Source organism: Musa acuminata, chromosome BXJ3-6 (assembly GCF_036884655.1).
Source record: "Musa acuminata AAA Group cultivar baxijiao chromosome BXJ3-6, Cavendish_Baxijiao_AAA, whole genome shotgun sequence".
Taxonomy (NCBI): Eukaryota; Viridiplantae; Streptophyta; class Magnoliopsida; order Zingiberales; family Musaceae; genus Musa; species Musa acuminata.
In genome coordinates this window covers 7834063-7861805 of record NC_088354.1, presented here as the reverse complement: position 1 = coordinate 7861805, position 27743 = coordinate 7834063, and the positions used below count along the sequence as shown (strand labels likewise).

At 43.6% G+C, this 27743-nt stretch overlaps 5 protein-coding genes and 1 pseudogene across 7 annotated transcripts; 2 read left to right on the top strand and 4 right to left on the bottom strand.

The window, feature by feature from the left end:
- Window positions 1-165: 165 nt before the first annotated feature.
- LOC135639388 (RHOMBOID-like protein 9, chloroplastic) lies at window positions 166-8218 on the bottom strand. Of its 3 annotated transcripts, XM_065153127.1 has the most exons (8): window positions 8117-8218; window positions 6739-7464; window positions 4942-5667; window positions 3393-3624; window positions 3009-3171; window positions 1774-1944; window positions 785-939; window positions 166-637 (listed from the first exon to the last, which is right to left on the bottom strand). In XM_065153127.1, exons 3-8 carry the CDS (start codon window positions 5561-5563, stop codon window positions 403-405), a joined length of 1578 nt encoding a protein of 525 aa, XP_065009199.1. In that variant the 5' UTR covers window positions 5564-5667; window positions 6739-7464; window positions 8117-8218; the 3' UTR covers window positions 166-402. The 3 variants fall into 3 exon arrangements, with proteins under 3 accessions (XP_065009199.1, XP_065009197.1, XP_065009198.1); XM_065153125.1 differs by lacking the exon at window positions 8117-8218 and having other exon boundaries at window positions 4942-5732; window positions 6739-7209; XM_065153126.1 differs by lacking the exon at window positions 8117-8218 and having other exon boundaries at window positions 4942-5721; window positions 6739-7209.
- Window positions 8109-13122, bottom strand: LOC135639390 (protein SUPPRESSOR OF K(+) TRANSPORT GROWTH DEFECT 1-like; annotated as a pseudogene).
- Window positions 13123-13446: 324 nt separating this feature from the next.
- LOC135639824 (AP2/ERF and B3 domain-containing transcription repressor RAV2-like) lies at window positions 13447-15309 on the top strand. Its single transcript, XM_065153765.1, has one exon. The coding sequence runs from the start codon at window positions 14051-14053 to the stop codon at window positions 15086-15088; it is 1038 nt and encodes a 345-aa protein (XP_065009837.1). The 5' UTR covers window positions 13447-14050; the 3' UTR covers window positions 15089-15309.
- A 3584-nt stretch (window positions 15310-18893) lies between these two features.
- Window positions 18894-21104, bottom strand: LOC135640609 (transcription factor NIGT1-like). The gene is made up of 5 exons (XM_065155242.1): window positions 20803-21104; window positions 20482-20702; window positions 20122-20395; window positions 19967-20043; window positions 18894-19387 (listed from the first exon to the last, which is right to left on the bottom strand). The coding sequence occupies exons 1-5, from the start codon at window positions 20924-20926 to the stop codon at window positions 19061-19063; spliced, it is 1023 nt and encodes a 340-aa protein (XP_065011314.1). The 5' UTR covers window positions 20927-21104; the 3' UTR covers window positions 18894-19060.
- Window positions 21105-21746: 642 nt separating this feature from the next.
- Window positions 21747-22501, top strand: LOC135640976 (large ribosomal subunit protein uL24y-like). Its single transcript, XM_065155886.1, has one exon. It carries the CDS (start codon window positions 21832-21834, stop codon window positions 22291-22293), a length of 462 nt encoding a protein of 153 aa, XP_065011958.1. The 5' UTR covers window positions 21747-21831; the 3' UTR covers window positions 22294-22501.
- Window positions 22502-23175: 674 nt separating this feature from the next.
- On the bottom strand, window positions 23176-25656 carry LOC135640975 (protein PAL OF QUIRKY-like). Its single transcript, XM_065155883.1, has 2 exons — window positions 24387-25656; window positions 23176-24302 (listed from the first exon to the last, which is right to left on the bottom strand). The coding sequence occupies exons 1-2, from the start codon at window positions 25562-25564 to the stop codon at window positions 23564-23566; spliced, it is 1917 nt and encodes a 638-aa protein (XP_065011955.1). The 5' UTR covers window positions 25565-25656; the 3' UTR covers window positions 23176-23563.
- Window positions 25657-27743: the final 2087 nt, after the last annotated feature.

Here is a 27743-nt window from a genome sequence, read left to right as displayed (position 1 = left end):
CCGTGCGCGACTGCACCATCGCCGCCGCTTGGTCTCCTCCCTTCCGCAGCCTCTTTCATCATTCTGTCTATTTGGATGAGGAGGAAACAGAGAGCGTTGTAATTTTTCCGATAAAAAGAACCAATGGATCAAGAAATAGACCGTCGGAATCAAGGAAGAACGATGGATCAAGAAAGGGAAATGGCATATGCTTTGATGATAGAACAGAAGTGTCGTCGGATCATCATCTGCTAGCTTCCTACTGCAACAGCAGGAACTTTTAGCTCTGTACTTCCTATCACTATGTGGTGTCCAGAAATATACAGAGGGATGACGTGATATATCTTGCGACTGTTTCAAGTCAAAAATGAGGAGCACGAGCGCCAGTTCCGGTTGATCTTGTTATCTTTGTTTGAACCGTCGCTACAAGCTCTCCCATTCCAACAGCTGAAGCTCCGGCGCATACAGAAAAAACAAGGAGGCCAACACAAGAATGGAGACGGTAAACGTAGCAAGCGACTTGCATGGATCGGCCTGCCTCTGAACGAGAGCGATGCCCTCTTTCTGACTGCTCTTCGCGGATGCATCATCGAATTGAACGCTCGGACATGTAAGGAACCCGAAGATAACACCTGAGACGGCAGCACTAAGATGCGCCCTGCAAAAAACCATCATCGTCAGAGATCTTTTCCTTGCTCGATAATTTCATGAGACAAATTTGTATCGGGAATTAGATGCAAAGCTGCTCAAAACAAAGCTCAAAACAAAGCTGCTCAAAGCTGCTCAAATTTATATCGGGAATTACCAGTTGTCGACTCTCCCAAAGCTGCTCAAAACAAAGCTCAGAACAGTAGCGGCCACCGCCTGCCAAAACATACTTTGTGAAACCTCCTTTGATGTAACATCTTTATTTTGGATTTGGTAGACAAGCCATGCTCCGAGTATGGCAAACACCGGACCCTGTGAAAACAAATTAGTTGTCATATTTGTTGAATCATGCTTTGTGAAGGATGGACACTGTTCTTTAATCAATCTACTCCGTAGATCCATAAGCTTTTACATTTCTCCTAATTGTGCTTCATGCTTTTGTTTGAAGATTAAGAATATGACCCCCAAAAAAAAAGGGAGAACATAGACAGACGGGGCAGATATCATGTTGTATCTCGATGCTATGAGAGAAATCTATATTCAATAAGTATCTCTATGAAACTTGATTAGATGCTCAATCATCAACTAGCTAATTTCAGTAAATCGATAAGCGGGTTAGCAACAAATTATGAATTGTTGCTTGCATAAATCACATTTCTAAAGCAGTACTAATTAGCTGGCACATGCTTCTGACATTCCCAGTAATGTATAAGAACATATGTGTGACCGTTATGAATTGTTGCTTGCATAAATCACATTTCTAAAGCAGTACTAATTAGCTGGCACATGCTTCTGACATTCCCAGTAATGTATAAGAACATATGTGTGACCGTTATGAATTGTTGCTTGCATAAATCACATTTCTAAAGCAGTACTAATTAGCTGGTACATGCTTCTGACATTCCCAGTAATGTATAAGAACATATGTGTGACCGTTGTGAATTGTTGCTTGCATAAATCACATTTCTAAAGCAGTACTAATTAGCTGGCACATGCTTCTGACATTCCCAGTAATGTATAAGAACAAATGTGTGACCATAATCTAATATCCAACATGATAGCAATCTTTGTAGAGAACAAGCTTCAAATTTGGTCGACTCGCACGCCATCAGAATATAATAGGAATGTAGGTTAAATAGTACATACCGTACCACAAACAGTTAACTCAGGAGTGTGAAGAAAGCTTGTCAAATTGCCACAAATTCCTCCAAGTATGTAAATCAGGAAAAAGGCAAATGGGCCATAGCCTTTACAAACTTCGGTTCCCAATGTAAGAAGAACCCAGCAGCCAAGAGCAACATGCAGAAATCCTGAGTGCTGCAAAGGTCAAAATCAAATAGAGAACATGATAGAGCCTTATAGACAAAACAAAATTTTATAATATTCAGGTTCAATCAACCGTGAGTTTAGAGAGGAACAACCCAAATGACATCAATAAAACTCTTACCTATTATAATTTTAGCAGAACCTTTGGTAACAGATTAAATTTGTCCAACTATTTGAAGTTTACTTTGTATATATTTATTGCTCCCAATTTTGTTTGTATTAAGGGATTAACTTTCCTGATCCCTAATAACAACCAAAGCACTTTATTTGTTGAGGCTTGTTCGCATTTAATTTTATACATGAATATGATCATTGTTGACTGTCACCACTTTGATCTTATTTGTAGTAGTAGAATAGTGAGTATCAAAATGGCGGACTGTGGATATAGTCAAATTATCAGCTATGGAGTTCCCAATGTTTGATACAGCAGATCTAGTAATCATAGTATTAGCTATATCACCTCATTGGAAGGAAGAAAGGGGTTGGCTGTTTACAACGTGGTTAAGATTCTAATGATATTTCTGTAGCTAATATGAATGTCACTTCTTATATGACTCAAAAACAAACCCTGGAAAATGGTAATACGGATGTCACTTCATCGAAAGGAAGTGCCAACCTGTGATTTCCAAAAGACTTGTTTCCTGACATCATCATCTTGCAAAGAACTCATGCGGCTTGCTGCCATTCAAGAGGTTCCAGAGCATGAGAAATTCATTTTCCTAGGTTTGTGTCTATGGAACAGCATATTTGGTAACGGATGTCCCTACTGCAATGTATCTCTGCCTTGCAATATCTCCTCTAAGATTACAACATCTAAAAGAGAATAGGAGACATATGCACCTATTCTTTCCTAATAGACAGAGATTACAATAAATTGATACAAAAAAGGTAAACTAAACATTATTATACTAAACCAACCGCATCAAAATCAAATGTTCCACCAGATATATCACTTTGACAAATTATGATATGAAAGTAGCAATTGAACTTATCAAACAACCAGTCAAAATCAAAGTTCATTGCAAAGACTCGAGAATCAGAATTAAACATTGTACCAGAAACATTGGTGTTAATAGTCTCCACCACTCCCCGAGAAGAATCAACTTGTTTATCTTTGCTCCATAGATCAGAGGAAGCGACAAGTGCTCTACCTCTGAACTAACTGGACTTGCTATTTCAAATAAGAAAACAGCAATATTTATTGCAGCTAATAAGCTTCTGCATTCATTAAAACAATTCCAGTTAGCCATCTACCCATTAAAATTTATAAACAAGTTTTCAACAGTTATTTTAGAACAAGAAACAATAGATATTCAAGAAAAATAGTGCTGTGGAAGAAAATATTATACATGCTGATAGTTCAACACATTATTATGCCAAGTTGTCATAAATAAGGGCATTCTCTATGTCCGGTAGAAGTAAACAAAAAGAAGACTCACATTAGATAAAGACCAGAAGCTTCATCATCTGTTGATATACTTGGTGTATTAACTTTACCAAACAGAAGTGAGTCAGTTCTATCATCCGTACTCCCTTCATCCTTAAATGTATACTGTTCCACAATCGCATCTTCTTTTTCGTTGTTTTTTCTCATGGCAGAGATTGGTATTTTTACAGGATTTCCTTCTGATGCATCTGCAGGAGAATCAGGCAACCTGCTCTTTTTTGTGTCTATGTCAGGTAAGAACAAATTTCTCTCAGTATCTCTCATCGAATAAATATGCCAGAAGAATATAACATACATGATACATGCAATAACTACAAAAAACTATATGTGCATTTGGTATTTGACAAGATGTCCAGAACAAAAACCAGAGAAGAAAATGAGCAATTGGACCCAATATCACATTTGAAGGTCAAATATGCAGTGGACCATACTCAGTATCTTTTAACAATTATGATAAATTTATTAAGTCTTGTAGTTCCCATTTTGCGTTAGTTCAAATGCCAAAGTACACATATGGGCAAGAAAGCAATTTATTATCAACTATCATACAAATAGAAAGTAAAACAGGTTAAGCAATTTTTAACATTCTAAAATACCTTGTCATGCTACAGTAAATTATGTTCAACATTCCTGACAGAATTATTATTATGAAAATGAAGACCCACTGTTCAAACTGAGTAGTATCTCCCTCAAACTTTAACTAAAATCAACAGATTACTGCAGGCCCCTATACTACAGATACTGGATGTACTCTCTTGGGCGACTTCCCAGCAACCAAACACATCAATTAAAATGACTACAGTATACTGCCCAAGAAAATTTGGAATGAAGCCCAAAGCAAGCATTAGCCGCAAAAGAAAAAGAACACATACAAAAGCTATCAAGAAACAGGAACAAGTGAGTTAAGAATGACAAGGATTAGAAGCACTATGAGATAAAACATCAGCAATCCTTTTGATGAATCAGGAGCTAAAGAAACCATGAGACAATATGTCCACATAAGAGCATAAAAACATGTGTCTTCATTCATAAGATAGAGTTCCAAAAATTTCTTGGAAAAAATGATATTATTAATAAACTTTTACCACAAACTAGTACACTGAAAGGAAGAGTGATATGGAAATCATAACAAACGATTCTCGGTGGCTTGGATCAAGTCAGGCTCGGGTTGGTCAAGTTCAGATAGATCTGGCAGCAGGTCAGTTAATCATGTATTATAGAAAACAACTAGCTACACCTAGCAGAGGTCAATTCGAGTCTCATGATTTAGAAGAATTATGTCACGACCTGATTCAACTAGACCAGCCAGAGAGCAAAGTTTCATGACTTGGACACAGCCTGTAGGCTCAATGAGTTAGGTAAAATGGGCCAGATATCAATTGGGTGGAAGGTTCGTACGACTCAAGGCCACCAATAGTAAACAAACAATAATTGCCAAATCTTGCAGTTTTATTTCAGATACACTAACAATGAGCCTCAAGCCTTATCGCTCCAATAATTTTCTTGAAATATGTCTCTACATAAGTTGCAAAAGTAATTACCAGATAATTGGCTGAAATAGTTCTCCAATGAATTTAAACCAGTCTCTGCTTTATAATCATCAGTTGCATCGATGTTTTCCGTAACTTTGCCGATAGATTCTGAGGAAGAATTTATCATATCCTGCCTTCTGCTGTGAAGAGTTTCAGAATCACTTGCAGATGTGCAAGAGTTAAGCTGCTTGTTCATGTCATTCTGAAGCTTCCTAAAATAAGCATCCAGTGTCTTAAGTTGCTTCTCAATGCTAGCTGCTGGAGTTCCGGAGGAATTTGAGCCATGTTTGTCCCTCTGATGTCCCCCTCCAGAAGTAGACTTCCCTCGGATGCCCATGCTGTAAAACTTGAGAGTCGGCACTTCTTTGGAACTTCTATATGGCAAAGGGAAAAGATTAAACACACAAAATGAATTTGATCTTTCCCCACTCTTTCCTTTTAAAGGTATCTCTGCTATATGATATACAGTATGCCTTTTTCCAATTCGACAGGCGCTACAAGACGATAAGCACATCTTGTGACATGAAAGACAAGAGTTGACCGAGTCTCTTCCAATCTGCATGAGTACTTTCTTAGCAACTTGAATCTGGTCCTTACAGGACAGTGGAGAACATAAAGGAACTGAAGCCATTATAAATCTGTCTAAACAAGTATGGTCAGGCAATCAGTATTTAAATTCTCCACCCATGTCCCTCGATCCATCTGAGTTGTTTAAGGCTATACAAGCTACCGGATCTGCAGCCATATAAAGAAAAGCACAACTGTTTTGTAAGATCTGCAAGTGCCTTCCTGCATGCAAACTGAGTAATAAATTTCATAAACATGCTAACACTTGATCAATATTTTCAACTTAAGCAGATAGTTTCGTAAACAAACAACTTAAGCAGTTGCTTTATTGCTAACGCTGATGAGGGAAAGAGCAATGGTTCATGTCTCAAAAATATTGTACCAGAAACTTCGTCCTCCTAGTTCGACACTATCCGAAAGGCAGGTCAGATAATGGCAGATGGACCCCCAACCCCCTTGGTAATGTATAACGAGAAGGAAAGAAGTTAACTGGATAAAATCTAGGGAGTGTGTGTATCTGGGCTATAATGAGAACAACAGTGAGTAAATCAAGTTAAGTTATGAACAGCATGAATATTCTTATGTAATGTATGCAGTTACTTATATCAGTAAGGGTACCTAAGATGTTTTCTTCATGAAATTCATATTTCTCAGTCAACGGTTAGACATTCGATGAAGTAGACACTTTTACTAATTTGTAATTCTCCTTTGGACATTGGAAAATTGATGGTATTGAAATGGCAAAAGATTGGTTCCTACCAAGGATGAGAAAACCGTTCTTATCTTTGCTAGTATGCTGTCTTATTTAAATATAGAAGAAACTCCTACACTGACATGGATCGAGGCGACAGGAGTAATAAACATGTTTTACTTCCCACCCAATTCTTCTTTTTCCGAGAACCTTCAGTGATAGTTGCAATTAAGGCACCAAAACAGAAATCACCATTATATTGAGAAGAGTTAAATGGATCAGAAGAACAAAGTAAGCACTTATTGCAAGGAGAACTAATCGACGGAACATAATCAATCAAACGAAAAGTGGATGTCGGCTGGACTCAAATGACCTCCCAACCGCTGTATGACGCAGAGTCTCAAAGGAAACCCTTGATGCATCATCTTTCACCGACTTCAAACACATTTTCTTTGGTTAAGCATACTACAACAATTAGATTCCACGCTTTATGAAGGGAAAAAATGAATTCAAGTGAAAGATGGATGAAGAACTTGACAAGCACTTACTCAACGCTGGTGAGCAGCAGTCACAGTATCCGCAGGAGGAGAAAATAGGACTTCGGCATCGAGCGACTCATCCGACCACTTTTGCCGGCCACAGTATCAATGATGGTCTTCTGGTTCTCAGAGGCTGGTTTCGGTGCTACGGATGGTGGGGTTTACGTAGGCAGCAGGACCCTCAAAAGAGATGAAGGCAGGATGAGTGCGACGGCGAATCGGGGCGGGGACCCTTATCGCAGGGCGGCCCAATCCCGCCGCCACATTAGGCGCTCGTGGACCCCAGCCACCCTATTCAACGGAGAGGAAGGCAAGCTTGGATTTTGGACGGAGGGTTCGAAGGAGGCGGTCGATGTCAAGGGAACCACCGCATCCCCACCGTCCAACTCAGCGCATCACGCACCCACGCACGCCCCGTGGGGAGAGGAAATGCGCCAAGACGAGATGGAGGATAAGCATCCATGACCACGGAGAAGCATCGACAAATCGGAAAGATGGGAATCTGTCGGAACTTCCCCTTTAATTCTCTGCTTGTCTTCGACGTCGTTTTCGACGCCTCATCTGCAATTGCTTCCGATTGCATGCCCGTAGGATCCACCGACAGGACCCGGTATCAAATCCAGGGCCGAGCGCGATCCAAGCAAGCTTCAGCTACAGCGCCCGATCTGATGTCAACGATTAGGGAGCCCATCAAGGAATAATACCCATTTCGATGTCGATGGATTTCGAGATGTCCTGATTAAATTTAAATAAAAAATTGTGATATATCCAAACAAACCCAATAAACATTCAAAAATCCAAAAAATTGTTCTAATAAACAAACACACACTGGCCACGCAACAGCAACAGCAATAGCAATAGCAACAAATACATGCACTGTTTTTATCATGGAAACTCGATGGGCAAATGATATCGTGACGAGATATCCTCGTAAAACAACATGTAAAAGCATTAAAGATTTGAAGTATGTATGTAACCAAATCGAAATCATCGGCACGAGCAAATGTTTATGAATAGTGAAATTCTCAGAATGAAAGAGAGATTTCTAAGCGACGAGATCATTTCAATCGAGAACTGTGCTGCATAAAAAGAGCCAAGTAAAATGATTAACTTACGCCGACCAAAATTATTGGCAAGATCTCTCTTCTCGAAACGAAGATCGTAAACAAGAAAATAAATGACATCGGAAGTACCTAACACATGTTTGACGTTATGTCTCTATGGCAAACGCCTAGTTTTAGGTTAATTAAGTCGGGCGTCAAGCGGCACGTAAGGCTTCATACGAGTTCAATAACGCAACAAGTGAAAGGATCCATAATTTAGGCAAGATGGGAGTGTAAGGTTGCTCATAACGACGAATAATTAGGAAAAAGTTAGGGAGCGGAACCTTGATTCTTGATCTCCATTTGCTCGACTCCAGAGTAACCCGAAATCACAAGGGGTGAGAAAAAGAAAGAAGGGCGCTGCCTCAAGAATCGCAAATCGCATAAGAGTTCCTCATGTCGTCATCGTTTCTTCCTCTTCGTCTTCGGATTGGGAAACACCGTTCGTGACACTTTATAGCTGATCTCGGCGTGGTGCGTGACATGGAAGCCATGAATCCGTGCCCGTCGTTGTTTGGACGGAAGCCCACGGAGCGACGCCGCCATTGGCGTCTCCCGTGGCGTCTCCCTAATCAACCCGTGCGTTCTGGTGCCGCCTCATCATATCGAAGTTAGAGCAGCTAGCTATCAACAGAAATTAAATAGGACAATCTATCAACAGAAGCAAATAACCAAAAAGATTCTTGATCACAAACTATTACTAAAAGATGGTTCTTTTTTTTTGCGCTAAAAGGTTAACTTGAGATCTAAATATAAAAAAGCATTAAATATATCTGAAGAACTGCTGGTTTTTAGCTTTCATAACACTATCACAAACACCTCACAAAATTGATTCTCATTACGAAAGGGATCTATCTCGAGATCCGAACAATAGTTCTCAAAGAAACACCGACAGTCCATATATCAGAGCTTTGAATCCCATTGCTAGCTTTATATTTTTCATGTCATACAAATTTGTGGAGCAAAACAAAAAAAACAGTATTCGCATTACACTGACTGACATATAGTAGAGGATGATAGCACAAGAAAGAGAGAAAAAAAGACAAATGAAGAGTTTGATCTTTAAGAATATAAGTGAGATAAATCCCAGCAATGGACCTTGCTTAAGAGCAAGGTATATTTAGATGCTCCATTTTGTCGAAATCTTGTCTTTGTGATCGGTGGGGGAAGGATCTGTTTGTGCACTCCAAATAAATATGATACACAAAACATGGACAGAATAGAATGGAGAACCAAATGATAGCAACACAAGATTTCACATGTACCTTCGCAGCAAGACCTTTAGCAGCAAGCACCTGCAATGTGGTCTGAATAGCTCCTGGGTGTCTTGGTCCACATGGCAACCACATGCTTTCACCGGACTTGTGGAAATGCATGGCATCTTGAGCTTTCCGGACTAGTTCAAACTGTACATCTTTGACCTGTTCAGTCAAAAGCAGCACAACCGAGTCATCCCTCGAGTTCTTTGTAGGATTTGCAAGAATATCAAGACCACTTACACAAACAGATATATCTCAGCCCGGAAATCCTTCTGTTCGGCGAGCTAAGTTCTCAAAATCACTTTCGCTCAAGTAATGAGGGGTATCTCCCAGATGAACCTACCAACCAAGCAGCAGTATGAAAATATCAAAAAGATAAAGTGACCTGTAATTCCTGAGGTCTTCGTAAACTGAGACTAATGCCAAAGAATGAACTGAAAATTGTAGCAAAAAAGTCACAACAAATAAGGAATCCTAGTGACTTATGTCAGTAAAAATTTATAGTAAAAGGTTGTCAATCAAGTGATCCTAGTAACTTCTAGCAGTGTTCTGGTCATTATAGTCAATACCTTGAACATATGTTGCCTGCCTTTTAGGTCTGGAAGAGGAATATAAATCCACTTGTCAAAACGCCATAGGATTGCCTGTGCTTCACAATTATAAGCAATAGCAAATGATGATTCCGATAACTTTAAAAGCAACTACCAGCAAAAACTAATAAAAGTGTCTAGGCCAGAGCATAGGGTGCATTTGTGGCGGCAAGAATGAGGACTTTCTGATCATTGTTTCCTACACCCTGCAAAAACAGAATCATATACAGCATAACTTTTGTTCCGAAGTCAAATATTTCCAACACAATTTCCAGTTCAATTTGTGTTCCGAAGCCAAAATTTTATGTATGAAACAGCAAATATTTTTATCCAGAAGAAATCTTATTAATTTACAAATATTATACACGGAGGAAGAACGTGGTATACAATATGACCAAGGATTTAAAACCTGTTAGACCCATCGTGGATACGCCCCTAAGGGGCCAATTTCGGTCAAATTGGGGCTAATAAAATTTTAGCCTCATGCCAGTTCAAAGACTTAACTGGCCCAATGTCCTGAATCCTACAAGTTAAATTCCAGCCGTATCAATATACCATACCAGTCCAAATGGCAAGCCGCTATCAGGTGTTAACAGCATTCAAATCCTTGATTGTAAGGAGACGTGAAAAACACATATCATAAACCACTTGAACAACCAAGCAACTCCAGTTGTTCCTTTTTGTATAAAAGTAAGATCAATACCGATAGAGTTATATCTCATAAAATTACATTTAGTTGATCATGCATATGAAGCACTGATTTGCTTCATAACCTTGACAAAAAAGGCACAGATCAGATATGCAACTAATGTTATGTAAAGTTACCTGCATCTGCACAAGGAAGTTCTGTCTTGATTCTTCGAGAAGCTTCAATTTCATTGCCTTCTCCACGTTGGCCACATAAGGAATCCTTTCATCTATAAAAATTATTGAAGGAGCATTTTCACGAGCCATTTGGAAAAGGTTAGAAACTAGCTTTTCACTTTCACCCATCCATTTTGAAACTAGATCTGACGAAGATATACTGCAACAGTTCAATCAAATATAAGATGTCTACATATTTTTCAAGATACTTGTCCATTAAATTATTGAGCATCTAACCCATTTTCAACAGTTCAATTGACTCATATTTGTAAATAGAAAATAACCTGAAAAACTTTGATTCTGCCTCTGTTGCAACAGCCTTTGCCAGGTATGACTTTCCAGTTCCAGGTGGACCAGACAAAAGAAATGCCTTCCACGGCCTTCGTTTGCCTACAACATTCAGAAAAAGGGTAATTTACTGATTTAATTCGTTTTACAATTAAACAAATTCAAAGAACTGTCGTTGGATAAATAAAGACGAATAAGAATGAGATTGTAAACAGCTGCAACAGATGTACGCATAAAAGATATTTGATCTACAAATACAAAGCGTCAGGAAAACAACATGCACCAGAAATAACTAAATACCATGAAGAATACATCTTTCACGTGTGTTCGCATAATACATCAATCTTTTGGATATGTCTCAAATGAACACCACCAGTGTCATGTCTATAAGAGAATTTTAGCTAAAAGCAGACTTTGATCTTCAATTTACCTATGATTCTTGCTCAATATTGAGAACAGCAGAGATGGAAAAGCCTTTTAATTTCTCTTTTGGTTACGGATACTTCCCATCCGGCCGATTTCCAATCGAATCCAAAATCAAAGTGCTTTTTATACCTAGGGGAGATCATAGGGTAAACTGTTCCCTAATGGGGTTGTTATTAAGGTGCTATTAGCATTATGGAAGAATTCCGTATTGTAGCTCTTTTTCCCATATCCAATGACTAAACTAAGTCAAGTTCAAAAGCAGGTACCATTCAGCGGAACTTAATTACAGATTTTGTAACAGTAAGATTTCAGTAATATGCTATTTCATGAATCAAGATCGCATTATTTCAGCATTTCCATTGCTTAATCTTTAAATGGATTCATTAACTAATCCACACATTTAAGAATAACATGAAAAAGAATTCATATGGGCACTATCTAACATCAACAGTACAGAACAGGGTTGTGAAATGATCAAATCCAGATAAGATTGGGGTTCAAAGAATTGATGCAATTCAATCAGATATTATCATGTGAATCATCAAACTCAAACCCCTGAATCCCAGAAACCTCTCGAATGGGTGAAGGTAATAGAAGAGTAACAGGACAAGAGAAAAGGGAAGGATGATGTAGAACTCTGGTTTCATTTTTCATTTTACAGCACTCTCGAGTTACACATGGAATGAAAATTGACTTCATAAAGAAGTTAAATTTCTTTTTTCTACCAACTTTTCTCGTAAGTTCTGTATTGTCTTTCCCCTTTTGTCAGTCACTTTTTCTCCTCACTGTATTCAATCGACACGATTCAAAAACCATTAAAAGTTAACTACCTCTATGTTTCCGTTCTCACATCATTGTTAAGATTTGAGTAACACTATTAGTTATATTCCGAGTCATGCTTATTCCTATTTCAGGCTTCCTCAAAGAGATTAATTATCATCGTTTCTTATATCATAGGAAGGATACAGAATTTTGTTAGGCAGTACAATTTGAATACTGCATAAAACAAAAGAACCTGACAAGCTGAGCACAACGACAAAGATTTCCTATCGGAAAAATGATCTATAAATTTAGAATTTCAATACAAATTGTTAGTGTACCAGAAAATAGGTCTGAACCAATAGCTTGCATCTTTCAAAGATGGCAAAAGAAAACAAACCAGTGAAGAATTGAGGGAACTTGACCGGCAAGATCACAGCCTCCTGCAAGGCCTGCTTGGCGCTCTCCAGCCCGGCCACATCGTTCCACTTCACGCTGGGGCTTCTCCGTTATGATAGCAGTAGCCAGCTCGGACCTGGGCTTCGCCTGATCGGGGTCCTCGCCGCCGTTGCCGTCTCCATTCTTTGGTTTCGTCTTGGACCTGGTGACCACGGCCGCGTCCCCGTTGGCAGCGGGTCCGGTGCCGCCGCCGTCTAGCACGGCGCGGATGTCCTCAGCGCGGCGGAGATACTCGGTGAACTTCCGGGTGATGGCCTCCTTGATCTTGGGGTTCTTCTCGTACTTGAGGTGGTGCGGAAGTACTCGAGGGCGTTCATGTAGAGAGGGAAAGCCTTGACGTAGTTTTCCGCATTGTCCTCCAGCACCGCCTGCTTCACATACTCGATCGCCTGCTCCTTGAAATTGCTATCCATCGCAATCACACCTCCGCAAGCCCCCCGATCGATCGTACAGGGCAGAGAGCGGAGGGATCGGAAAAACCTCAGAGATCAACTCCAACCCTAAGAGATTTCGTCGATCGCCGAGAAAAAGGAAAACCCGAATAAGTCGACTCGGGACCGAAATGGATTGGCCGATTCGAATGGCATCGAGAAGGCTCAGATGTGTGTCACAGAGAGTCGGAATCGCTTTATGACCCGACATAAGACTCGCCTCACTCACGTCTTAAATAGCTGACGTGGCGAATACGTTGATGGCGCGTACATCATGTTAAGCCCTCCCATATAATCCGACCGGTTTTGGGCCCCGTTATAAGCAATTTCGGATATATATATATATATATATATATATATATATATATATATATATATATATATATATATATATATATATATCCGAAATTGCTTATAACGGGGCCCAAAACCGGTCGGATTAGCTTTAGATCATAATCCTAAGCCCATGGAGTCACCATATGAAACAGGGGATATAAGCTAATCTCACATGTTCACAGGTAATATGAATTTTATGCAGCTGATATATGTTAGACAACTTTTCCTTACAGCTGCATGAACATAGTGAGATACGAATGTTGTGCTTCTCGTATAATGGGCTCCTTTCTGCTGCATGCATGCATGTCGAGTGGCAGCGGACGCGGATACTTCCGGGGAAAACAGAGAGTCGGATCAAAGCAAGAAGCAGTATGATGATCAACCCAATCAGCAGTGCGCGCCTCTGGCAGCAACCAAAGCGCAGGGGAGGCGCATTTGGCCGTATGGTGAAACTATCATGTGAACCCCCCACTCGATCCAACTTGCCTCCCTCGCGTCCCTATAACCCTCTTCACCGGGCCAAAAGCAGATAGATAGCTAGAGAGGAGGAGGCATGAAACCTCCGTCGAGTCTTCCCCACCTACACCATGCTCCCCCATGAACCTCATGAGGTGTAGTGTACATTCCATGATTTCGGTCCTCGCAATAAATCTCAACTGCAACATGCTTACCTGTTTTATAGTCAATAAAAGCCCTTGAGACCTCCTACGGATCGATCACCACTCATCGCAGCCTCCTCCGTTCTCTCGTTGGATAAAACCACGATCGGTTCTGTGTAGCCGTGTCTCCTGCCAAATAGCTTAGCCATGGAAGGTGGTTGTGTCGAAGAGGTATCGAGCGACTCGGAGAAGCGGCTGCAGGTGGCGCCGCAGCATTTTGTGACCGAGGTCCTACAGCGCATGGGCAGCGGCGTCAGCGTGGTGCTCGACCCCACTCCGGAGGGCGGGATCAAGGCTGAGTCCAGGAAGCTGCCATCGTCTCGGTACAAGGGCGTCGTCCCCCAGCTGAATGGCCGGTGGGGCGCCCAGATCTACGAGAGGACCCGGCGGGTGTGGCTCGGCACCTTCGGCGACGAGGCGGAGGCTGCAAGGGCCTACGACGTCGCCGCGCAGCGGTTCCGCGGCCAGGACGCGACCACCAACTTCCATCCCCTGTCGGAGACCCACGACGACGAGGCGGCCGAGCTTACCTTCCTCTTGGCGCACTCCAAGGCGGAGATCGTGGACATGCTGCGCAAGCATACGTACGGCGAAGAACTGGAGCAGAGCAAGCGAGACGCACGGGATGGCCGGGGCGCCATTGCAGGCAAGAGGAGGACGCCGAACGACCTGCGATCGGTTCGCGACCTTCTGTTCGAAAAGGTGGTGACGCCGAGCGACGTCGGGAAGCTGAACAGGCTCGTGATACCGAAGCATCACGCCGAGAAGCACTTCCCATCGAAGAGCAGCAGCAGCATGGCGTGCAAGGGCGTGCTGTTCAACTACGAGGACGCCGGTGGCAAGGTTTGGAGGTTTCGGTACTCGTACTGGAAGAGCAGCCAGAGTTACGTGCTAACGAAAGGGTGGAGCCGGTTTGTGAAGGAGAAGAACCTAAAGGCCGGGGATGTGGTTAGCTTCTGGCGATCCACCGGGCCGGAGAAGCGTATGTACATCGACCGGAGGACCGGGGGAGCCGTGTGCGATCGCCGCGCGCCACCCGCCATCGGGCAGCTTCCCGTGGTCAAGCTGTTCGGTGTGGACATATCAGAATCGCCAGCGAGCGGCGGCGATGCCAAAAGAGGAAGAGAGATGGAATTGTTTCCACCATCACAGTTCTTCGAGAGGCAATTCATAGAAGCTTTGTAAATCCGTCGATGTTTTTCGTTTTCTTCTTTCTGTTCTGATCCCTTTTGCTTTGGTTTCATGAAGTGTGCTTGTAAAGCAGACACCACTGGAAGAAACCATGTATGTCGTGTGCTACTTGTTGTTGTATCAGTAAAGTTGGGTAGGTTTCATTAGCTAATAGGCAATTCGTATGAAGTTTCTTATGTGGACATCTGTTAGTATAAATCAACGAGTTGGAAAAGCAGAAGTGGAGTTATAGATACTGTATTGTCATGCAGCTATAGATCAAGTACAAAGCATCATGCCGATATGTGTTGTCACATATACGGATTATTGCGTTGCGTCTTTATCGGCCTACAAGACACAGTGCCTTCACTCTCAAAACAGTAGTATGACCGAAACCAATCAAATCAAGCCGACCATGACAGCCGATGCTTCGTGCGTCGACTTCTGTCATTCTTCGACTATTATTAGGCAATAGGGTATCGGTTAGGAGGTCCGAGTTCTTGTTCTTCTTCCTACCATCGACTATTATGGAACCGGCAGTGCCGTCGATGGCCAAACGCTCGCCTGATGCAGATGTTTCTGCTTTCATTAATGATTTATTCGACCTTCCAAGAAAAAACATTATTCCAGTCAAAGGATTACTTCTCATTGACGACGTATGCTTTGTTTATTGCTTGGTCCGCTGTGTTCCACCAGGACTGTATCTACTTGGATTAAAATACCTACAATTGATTATTCGTGAGCATGTGCTAAGATGGTGGTGTCAGCTCGCTTCGACCATTGCTGTGGTTCCCAGCTTGAAAGCTGCGTCTGGTTGTGCGGCAACTTGCGGAATGGAGTGGAACACGATGAGCAAACGGACTAAAGATTAGCTTGATCTGGTCAGAAGAAGGTAGTAGGTGAGAAGCCGATTCACAGAGTGTCGGATTTGGTTCTCGTTGTTTGATACAAAGAACGCAAAAGCTATGGCTGGTGTTCTTGCACGTAGACGAGGCAAAGTGTGAAGCTTAAGCACGCTGGTTTTGGATGGTAGGAAATATTATTTGTGAAGGTGCTATGGGGACTGCAAATCTTGGAGACCCCTCTGATGTTTCTTCTTCCTAAGACTCATCTCAAAGTCTCCATGTCCTGGCTTATAGGGTTTTGATGAAGCTGAGTTGGAAGGCCATCTCAGGTCAAAAGGAGTACATTATGCACCTATTCGCAGTCACGTGGGTCGGTACGGATCCTATCCGGAAACCGTAAGATTGTTTGAGTGGGTGAGAGAGTGACGTCGGATCGAGGGCACAATTCCGAGGTGGGGTGAGTTGTGCTCGATCTAAGTCGTGGTCCTGGTCGACTTCAGATTATTATATTAATAGATAAAAATGTGTGAAAAATTAATTTTCTATTTTGAGATAGGAAATCAATATTTATATATATATGGGGATGACTTGAGAGTACGACGATTGATAATAATCGTCGGTATCTCATGTTGGTGAACAGATGTGTCGTGATTGGTGAGTCAGCACGGTCTGGTCCACGAGCCGATGTTAGGAGTTTTCGACCGATGAGATGGTTGCCGAAGTCGGTCACATCCTCGGGTCATGGTGTTGGCAGCCATCCGCTGGCGTCTCTCGATCGAGATGACGATGATAGCTTAGTGATCTTCGTTTTCCTGCCCAGAAGACCCTCGTCGGTTGGTTACTGATATTGGTCCCTCCGATGATCAAGTCAATACTTGATGGGGGGGGGGGTGTTTGTTTTTTTCCTCTCTTTGGCCAAATGCCGACCAAGGGTTTTTATACAATTGCATGAGGGTTGGTCGTACGCAGGCTTGGCGTGCCAGTCGATCCTCGAGGGGCACGTTGATACCTTTGTATGATTGTCGCCTCGGGATGCGTGGGATGACGTCAGGGTGACTATCGTACGTAGGTTTGGCGTGTCAATCGATTCTCGAGGGACGTGTCGAGAAACATCGTACATATTTCGGCTTAGCGCGTGGGAAGGATATATGTCGATGGTGACGTGACTGGGATTCAAAATATATCTTATCACCTCATGTGGACGATCAACCCATACATCCACTACAGTCGACTAGAGGGACGTCACTTACCATGTCAAACTTCCTTGTTGGTCAAACATCGGATTGTGTTCCACGTCAGCTGCCAATTGACTATCCGGAATTGATGCTAGAATATTTTTTATTAATGACCATTTTGAATAATACATAATCTATATATCTAACAATATGAAATCAAAGATGAGAGTGCATGAATATGAATATGAAGAGACTGTCGACTCCTATGAATTAAGTTTCGTTGATAAGCACGGAATAGCGTCAGTATCCATTTCTTAAAGTGTCGATGTGATTTATCAGAAAGGTGATTTAGACCTTTTAATTGTCGATGTGATTGATATATTGTTTAATCATCTCAAGTATTTCTATTAGCTTCATAATTTTGTGGATTTGTATATTTACCCTCCCAAAGTTTCAGAGTAGCATATTCACCCCTACAAAAATTAATATAGCATATATGGCCTTGTTAACATCCAATCAGAGGATTATGATTAACTACTAACAATCATTCCAAGATGTGCTTTAAATTCTTACAAGTGCCTATGTGCAAGGTTTTCAACTTTGTAAGAATATGTATGCTTAACTTAAACTTAGATTACTAATAATATATAGCAGCGATTTGGAGGGATATAAACCACATATATATTAGTAGTATGTAAGATGAGTGATTTTGTTAGTTATGCCTCTAAATATAAGTTTTACCATATATTATGTAAAATTTATAAACTGATTAACATTATTATAAACATTATTCAGAAATGCATGGCACGATTAAGCTTGAGATTTTAATAGAAGTGATAATAATTACATCATGGACTTTTTTTATAAGCTCTTCTAATTTAGTTTATCAATGTTAGTATGATAGATAGAACTTATGTATCGTATGTCATGTTATTGTAGGATTGATCTCAATGTTAGATTGTATGATTCTATCTAATTACGTAAGATTATAGATTTAATTAGATTTTAATTATAGTAAAAAAATCTTAATTATAGTAAAATTATTTAGGAAATAACGGGCTCTCATAATTATTATATTAGATCTTTTGTTTTTATCTATAAAAAGATATGACCTTTTAAGAAAGAATTATCGATTAGTGAGATTATAGATCTATTCTCAATCTACCTTAGACTCTAATCCATAATATTATTATAAAGAAAGAAAGATAATAGAATAAATAAGTTTAGTTCTCTCTATAGAACGGTATCGCTATAGCCTTCGAATCAGATAAGAATCTTTTGAATGATATTGAAATGTAAATATAATAAATTTGATCTATCGATTTTAATTTTTAATATTAAGATTTTTCATTTAACATTAGCATACTTGGTTACACTTGCCATTAATTTCATGCTCTCCTTCCTAATGTTTCCGAAGTTACAGCGGGAAGTTTACCTCTGAAGTAGAGTTCGAAGCCGAAAGAATGCTCGATAGTGACCCCAAGCCATCAGTCTTCAGCTCCATCCGACCTTCTGCCAAGGATGAAAGCGTGTAGAAAAAGCATCTGAAAATTCTATAATACTGGTTGTATACGTAAAGTAGTCTGCTCTCCCTTAACTGTAGTTGCGTTTCTTAACAGCTTTCCTGCATGTTTTCAACGAATCACAGATGGTAAAAGCGTAGGTTGGAAGCTGAAACAACGAAGAACGTTTCAGGATTCTTCAGAAGATGTGTCGAACCAGCTGAACACTACTGACTTGCAAGCGTTACAGATCTTAGCAGTGCGTTAAAATCTCAACCACTGGGAAATGCTTGGTAGATGAACTCAATGATCTTTTGTGTTTTTCATTAAGCGACATCCATCTGTAAACTTACAACACACGAGTAAGACAAGCATAAATCGAGTACATTTTATTTTGGACAACAAATTAAGGCAGTGAGAAGCAATCGACAAAACTGAGATGCCGTCAAAAATCTCGCTGTAGAGTCAGAAGGGAGGCGAAGCAGTGGTGGTTTGGGAAGACGCAGAGGTGGTAGGGGACGCAGAGTCGTCATCCGCCATGCTGTTCGCAGCTTCACTGCATCTTCCTCCCGAGTGTGATGGCCTTATGCCGGATCTCAGCCGCTGTTGAGATCTCAAGCCCGATGGCCGAGATGCCACAGGGGCGTAGATCTCGTTAGGAGGAGCACAAGCACCATTTCCGCCGGGTGGTGATGCAGGCGGAACCACAAGTCCACCCACCAACACAAACTGAGGCCTGCTGCTGCTGCTCTGGTCTGCGGGGTTCGGTCGCCTTGTGTGCAGCCGATATTTCTGACCAAAATACCAACTCTTTATGCATCTCGAACATGAAGGAAAATTGTAAAGCACGCAGGCATGCATGAACGGAGAACGTTAGGTTGGAGAGAACAGAAGAGGCTCGAGCCCCGGAACGTTTGTTGTCGAGTGTTGGGAGATCACCGCAGATGGATGCAGGGAATCTCCGGCAATCAAAGGTCGAGTGGTTTAAGCAATCGCAGGGGTCCACCAAGATATTACGAGTAATGCAGCTTATTGGTCTGGAATCCAATCGGAAGGAAAAATAGGACTCGATCTTGTCATGTTTGGTCACGTTGTAGGTTTATAATACGTAGCAGACAGACTACATGCGATGATATCAGGATTAAGATCTTGAATACACATCTAATCCATGGCGGAGAACGAAGTGAAGGAGAGCATAGAACGAGAAGCGAATCGGGTGGCAGGAATCCGGTGCTTTGCGGGTGCACTAAGAAATCCAGATGCGCGTAATGCGTGTTGATCATTTCGTTCATTTTCTTCTTGTCTTTTTTGTGATTCACGCTACCATACACGAAAGCGAGTGCGATGATTAAGATGAAGAAGGAAACCGACCTGCAAATGGCTCTTCACCTCGTCGTTGGTGAGGCCGTCCACCTCCATCATCTCCCTGATCTGCTTCGGCGTCGCCACTGCGATCCACGAGATCTACTATTAGAGACGAGGCACGTAAACGACCAAGATTCGAGTGATGAGATGGACGATTATACCATGGGATCCACCGAGCCGCTCGAGGGCATGCAGGAAGAGGCGGTGGAGCTCCGGCGACCAGCAACGCCTCGCCTTCCGATGAAGCGGCGACTGCTCCTCCTTCTTCTCCATCTCACCTCCTCTGCTGCTATCACCACCACCACGGCTCGTGGTGAAGTTCGAAGCTGCCGCTGTTGCAGCTGGTGGTGTCGTGGCGTGTTTCTCTCTCTCGAAAGGCTGGAATGCGCCGCCAGTCTTCTTCAAACTCACGGCCATCGGCTTCTTCGGCGGTTCCTGTAATCCAAGAAGCAGATCAGAGTTCGTCGAGAAAACCTATATCAATCGACTCCTTAAAAGGACACAACAATTCAGCATCTCACCACTTTAAGAACAGTGTCCGGCTGCTGATCCCAGAGCTGGACGGATCTAAGCCAATCCGGCTTCGTCTCCAACCTCCCCACCATCGCAGCCTTCTTAGCCTCGCTGCTACCTTCCGACGATGTCGAAGCCAAGCTGGGCTTCAGAGGGATAAACTCTTCCAAGACAGGCGCATCGTTCACACTCTCGTCATCGCCCATCTGCTCCCTCACGCACTCGATCGCTGCAAAACCACAACCACCGTTTCAGCGACCGAAACCCGGAGACCGACCATGCCGCCGCGTTACATAACAGGGAATCCAGTTCGGAACAGAGGCAGACACCTCGGGTGACGAGCTGAAGACAAAGAGGCAGCTCCCTCTGAAAGGCCTCGATCTTCCTGCGCTCCTCCTCCAGCGCACTGATGCAGTCGTGACATCGCTGCCCTCGCCCCGAGAGATCCACCATCGTCTGACGGTGCTTGAAGCAGGACAAATGGGAGCGATTGGATGGATGCCTATCAAAGAGGAGAAGCCTTGGAAGACAAGGAAGGAAGGAAGGAATCACTCCCGGTCGGGGCGTCGCGTAGAAAAATTCCGAATCTTTCAGATGGAGGCGGTGCGAGATCGGAGAGGGCGATACGTAAAAGAATCGGAAATCACGTGTGGGCGCCGCGTTGGCGCTGACAGCAGCAGCCGATCGAGTTGATAAGATCGAAGGATCGAGAGGTCAGATCTCGCTCGCGAGGCCCGTGGACGGATGAGATCGGCTTCGGCGGGAGGAATCTTCTGCGGGACGACGGGTTCCGGAGATTCACGAGAACTCTGGTCCCGTCTTAATTCCACAATTGATTTGACGGTTTCTGGATGGCGTGTTGCTTTTGCCCCCCTCCCTTTTTTCTTGCAAGACGCGATTCTTCTTGACGAGAGCGCATCATTCCAATCTCTTCATTTACTCTCGCGATAAGCGAGTAAACAGTCAAAGTCAAAGTCAAACGGTAAAATCATTTTACTTCGGAAAGTTCAATGTCCAACGATAAGTTAAGCATTGTTTTAGTTCGAAGCCTTTCTTTCTTTTTATTTTCCCTTTTTCCCAAACGGCAAGTGGTAAAATCTAATAAATACAAAGTAAGCTCGTTGGGTCGGAGGAGAAGGAAACGTGAGTTTCACGTGTCATTGCGAGGTCGTGGTTAAGCGTTAATTGTGTCCAACGAGTGAGGGTACTATAGTCATTATGATCTCAATCCGTCGAAACCCTAGAGCTCGCCGCATGGCTCCGCCTATATGACTCGCGCTTCCCGATTCACCCATTCCCCTGTTCCGAACCCCATCGCCTCCTGATACTGCCGATAATCGCCCCCGGCGGCGGACACTATGAAGTACAACCCGCGCGTGTCGAGCTCCCGGAGGAAGTGCCGGAAGGCGCACTTCACAGCGCCGTCGAGCGTTAGGCGGGTGCTGATGAGCGCGCCGCTTTCGGCTGACCTCCGGAACAAGTACAACGTGCGGTCGGTGCCGGTGCGCAAAGACGATGAGGTGCAGGTGGTGCGCGGAACCTACAAGGGCCGCGAGGGCAAGGTTGTACAGGTCTACCGCCGGAAGTGGGTCATCCACGTCGAGCGTATCACCCGCGAGAAGGTGAATGGCTCCACCGTCAACGTTGGCGTCAACCCCTCCAAGGTCGTCATCACAAAGCTTAAGCTCGACAAGGACCGCAAGGCCCTCCTCGATCGCAAGGCCCGTGGACGCGCCGCGGACAAGGCCAAGGGCAAGTTCTCTGCGGACGAGGTCGCCGCCGCCGCTGCCGGTGCGCCCTCTCTCCAAGAAATCGACTGATCTCTCCGATCATCTGTCAGAGCCACGCTTAGCTTTCGTTGATTCGTTGGAGATCTTCAGGATTTTGATTTTGGGAGGAACAAGTTTCGTACCGTGTATCGTTTCTGCCCGATGATGGGATTAAGCTAATGCTTTGCAATTATGGATTTTACTGTAGGATTAATTCCCATTTTAATGTGCCATTTTCTCTCGACAGATTCCTCGTGAATGTTATTTGATGATCATGGATCGGAATAACTGAAATGCGAGTAAAATGTGTTCGTTATGGATCAGACATTTCTACAAATGGCTAAAGGGCTCCATACTATTTAGGCTTTAAACCTTTACGGCCTTCCAATCGTATCTTTGCCTGCCTATATTCGTCACTGCTGGAAGGAGCGATGGACCAAAGGAAGACAAGTCCTTGTGGTGTCGGAGACTTGACTCTATCGTTCGAGTCACAAGATGGAATCTACAAGAGACAACAACGATTTAAGCCAGTAAAGACAACTGTAATTAGTTCCTATACACAGATCAAGAAAGCGATCATACGTTATGCAAAAAGAAAAGGAAAATGACTCTACGAAAGAATAATGCTATCTTAAGTGTCTTACTGCTAGGAATGACACCATCAAAACACACTAGATTTCCAACCAAAATCCAGGCAGATTGAACAAAGAGCCTTCTATAAAGAAAGCAAACTCTGGAACAGTTAATCAACTAATAATGTCTCCGTCCAGCTTGGGGAAACTGGTATTGACAAAATGTTAGTATCCAGAGTCTGGTAAATGCAAACCTTGAACATGCTCTTCTGCCCTGAGCTCGCATCATCCTCAACTCCGCCTTTGCATCACACAAAGAAAATGGCATTCGGTATGATCTCATCAAGAAACATAACCAAGATAAGCAAACAGGAGATTATTCTAATAAAATTTTACATCAAACGAGCTAAGGTTTGCATCAAGTAGTTCGATAAAAATTTATTCTAATACAATACCATATCAACAATACAGTTCTTAGCTCTCATAGCAAGATAATATGGCGCCAGGAATTGAGGACGAATCCTGAAACCATTGAGTGGATAATTGCAAAGCAGACACCAATTCTCTTTGTTCCTATCACAACAGACGCTCATGCAACACGACACTAAACAACACATAAAATAAGATAATCCAAACAGCGTGGTTCATACGTAATAAGACTGTCTTAGATATCAAGAGCTTACTCCACATCCCTTCAACTCTATATAAAGGTCTCCCCTTTTCGTCTTTAGAACGGTTCTGACTTGTGGTCATGATGTTCTGGATGTGTTTGAATCCCCAAGAGCTGCAGCATCAGGAATCGCAGTTGTGGAGCTCACCGTCTGATACTGTGGCGCCAATGCAGCTTGTGAAGAGACCTGAGAATAGTACATCTGGGGATGGACAGGACCCGCGGCAGCTTCATAACCAAAGTTAGCCATTGTTGCGGGGGTCTGAGACAGGTGGGGATGTTGTATCACATTATACCCTGTTCCGGCATAGGGGTGGGTTTGATTGGCGGCTACACGGATTAGCTGTGGCTGCATTGCAGCAGGTGCAGGTGCTGTGGCCGCTGTCTTATAGTAGCTCGGTAAGTCGGGCTTTGTCACAATTCCGGAAGCCGGCGCAGCGGTTGATGATATAAAATTGGGATCCATTAAATTGGGCTGAACTGTCCCCAAAGTGTATGGCGAGGTATGGCGGACAGGCATGTAGTACATTGGAATCTGAGGATCGATTTGATAGGTTTGTGGCGATTGCTGCATCGAATGGGCCGCAATAGAGTAGTAGGAAGGCATGGGAACGACTGTACCTGCCGCCGGGTGGTGGTGGATGTAATGGGGGTTCGCCGAGGTGAGCTGTGGTTGCTGTTGTTGATTAAGGTGGGGATGGGATTGTTGCTGCTGTAGTTGCTCTAGCTGCGGTGAGACCATTACGTAACCTGAAGCATCCGTGACCGGTGATGGACCACGATACATAGCATCAGAGCTTGGATTCAGGTACGTCGGCCTAGAAGAAGAGATCAAAGTAAAATTTTGGCAAAATTCACCATTTTTTTATGTAGGGGAAGTTGAAGCACAAGAAAGATGGTACCTTGACACTGGATCAGGTGTTGGGGCATCGATCTGAGTAGGTTCTGTAGCTTGCGATGGCCTAAGGACACCGCCGTGGTCTGATCTGTCGTCGTCTGAGAAGTCTCTGTTGAGATTTTCGATTGGGGACGTGGTAGAACTGGGAGGGGAAGCGGTCGGAAGAGGGATGGGAGGCGGGGGCTGGTGGTGGGGAGCGTATCTTGGCTCTTTGAAACCTTCGTCGGGCCTGGTGGCGGAGTCGGGTGAGGGACCCATGTGGGCGAAGTGGTCGTCGATACCGGTGATACGTTGCTCGGCGGCAGCACGACCATCGGTGGGAACGGGGATGGGTGGGAGATTCGAAAGGGATGGAGCCGACGAGGTGGAGCCGAAGGAGGAACCCTTATCGAGCATCGGCGAACCGGGGACGTCCTGGCCATGTCGAACGAGCTTGCCGGAAGAGTCGGGGCGGGGGAGGACGAGCTGCTCGGCCTCCGAGTGGCCGCCGCCGCCGCCGCCGCCGCTCCGGGAGTGGACGGAGGAGTCGTCCTCGAGGCCAAGCAGGCAGTTTACAGAGGCTGAGTCGGTGGAGAGAGCGTCCACGCCCATGCCGCCGATAGCGCTATTTAGGGCGTCCACGAACCAAGTCTCCGACTTTGAGTCGTCCAAGAGTGACCCGATAGCGGAAGAAGGCGCCGAATCGGAGATCGACGGGAACAGGAACAGCCGGAGGCGGGGGGAGCGTGCCGAGCTGCCGCCTATGGAGGATGCCGGGGGAGCGGTGGCAGCAGAGATGCGATCGAGCTCTTCGATCATGTTCTCGAGGTCCTCGTCGGTGGTGACCGAGATGAGGGAGTCGAGGTCCTCGTTGGGAAGCTGGTACTTGAGGGAGAAAGGGCGGCCGCCGAGGAGGTCGCGGGAGAGCTTGGCGGAGAGGTCGGCGAGGGAGGAGTGGCGGTCGACGATGACCATGCGGGTCTCGCCTCCGAGGTAGCAGAGGGAGTTGTCGGTGGGGCGGGGGACGATGCGGCCGCCGTAGCTGCACATCACGCGGAGGCGCGACGAGGCCGCAGCGGAAGAAGTGAATGGCTCGTCCCACGAGTCGCCGCCGCGGGAACGGGGAGAGGAGTCGACGGAGTCCGGGTAACCGGGACCGGAGCCGCCGACCGAGACGGCAGCCAACGCCGCCGCCGATTCCATGATCGGAGCGGGGGAGGGATCACCCGGCCCCGATCGAATCGAGGGATACGGGACGAAAGGGGGTTTGGACTGCGGACAAGAATGGGGGTTTTTATGGCTTATTTCTCTCAAGCTTTGATTTATTTGTAGTTTTATTTATTTATTTATAATTTTATTCATATATATATACACATATATATCCTTTATATTCCATTGAATTGAATAGTGATTGCCCCTTCATATTACAATTTCTCGAGGTTCTTAAAATATGTTTTTGGATTATGAAGCTCGGTGACATAAGACATAATCCGTTATTAGTATTATTTTTTAATTATTATACAAAGTAATTTATAATTCATGAAAAATACTTGCTGTAATTGGGAGCAAAAAAACCACGAAAAACCACCAATACAGAGTGAGACAGGTCACCGGTTGCATGTTTCTCGTAAAGTTATGCAGACATCTCAATCAAGAAATAGGAAATTTAGCTTTCAGCTTCCTTTCCTTTCCTTTCCTCGTGGAAACGGACAACGGTGGAAGCCAACCTAATATTATGGGCGTCAACCTTTTGACGCGGAAGGAGATATAATGATTGATAAGTTGGTCGAATCGATCTTGCTCGACCCCTTCACTTTGAACGAGTCTCCTCTTCTGCTCAGTGTGCGATTCGGAACAACGTGAGCAATCTCAAGTACAGAAACGTATAAAGCACATAATTCTGTAAACAAATTCGAACTTTTTCTTGAAATTGATGGTTTATAACTCGATACGATGTGACAGTGTTGTTAATAACGAGATGAAGGGAACGGTCTAATTCACAAGATATGTCAAAAAGGAATAGCTTGATGTTATTTATGTTTTTTTTTTTTTGATACGATCCGATGGATAGAGAATGTGTTAGAGCTAGCCCCAGGATATTTATCACAAGGTAATTTTGGCAACACAACAAAAATAATAAAGCGGAAAGAATAAAAACGACAAGAACACCAGAACACCAGATATACGTGGTTCGGTCAATTGACCTACATCCACGGACGAAGGAGGAGCAAATCACTACTATAAAAGAGGGACACTTACAAATGCCTTAAGAAGATGTTCCTAGGCCATAAAACACATTCAGCTTCCTAAACAAGAAGACTTCAACCCATAAGCAGGTTTTCTTGTGATGCCTGCTGTACTTCTTGGTGTATCTAACATCAAAGCTCAGGCCCTTATTTATAGTTCCAAGACGAGACAACAAGTCTAATTTTCCCGATGTGGGACTATGGGACTTGCCAAACTAACATATCTCCACCTTGGCATGTCCCAACAAAACTTGCTCCACCTTCTTCATAAAAGCCCCAACGGGCAATCACCAACAATGAACACCAACCAAGTCCAAGCACTGCTTGAACTTGTAAACCGGAAGAGGCTTCGTAAGCATATCAACTGGATTGTCCTTCGTATAAATTTTCTGAACAAGGACCTTTCCCTCAGCAATCAACCACTTAGCGGAATTATCAAAAGAAACTGCATCTGAATAGGTAGTAGGCTCACCAACTTTACTTGTTTCTTCTACAACAGACAAAGCATATGCAACCAAATTTGCATATCTTTGTGGTGGTCGAATATCTCTCCGTGGTCTATCCTTGGCTATGGAATATTGCTCTTCCTCTGGATCATCTGCGTCAGTAGACTCGGGACCATCTACTGGCATTCTTTGAGTAGAAGAGTTCGACTTAAAAGAATCTGAACTACCAATCTCAAGCTCCACCTGCTTCTGCGCACTATCATTTGTACAACTAGTAGATTCCTCTTTAGAAGATAGCATAGATAATTCATCAAAAGTAACATCTCTACTGATTATAAATTTTGGGGATTTGGGATCAGGACACCATAATCTGTATCCTTTCACCCCAGAAGCATACCCAAGGAAAATGCACTTTTTAGCCCGAGGCTCTAATTTTCCTTCATTTACATGCATGTATGCTGGACACCCAAAAATTTTAAAATCAGAATAATCAGCAGGAGTAGCTGACCAAACTTCCTCTGGAGTTTTAAAGTTAAGTGCTGCAGAAGGAGCGCGGTTGACAACGTAACAGGCCATATTAATCGCCTCTGCCCAAAAGTCTTTTGTCAACCCTGCATTTGAGATCATACACCTTGCTCTCTCCAAAAGTGTTATGTTCATACGTTCGGCCACACCATTTTGCTGAGGCGT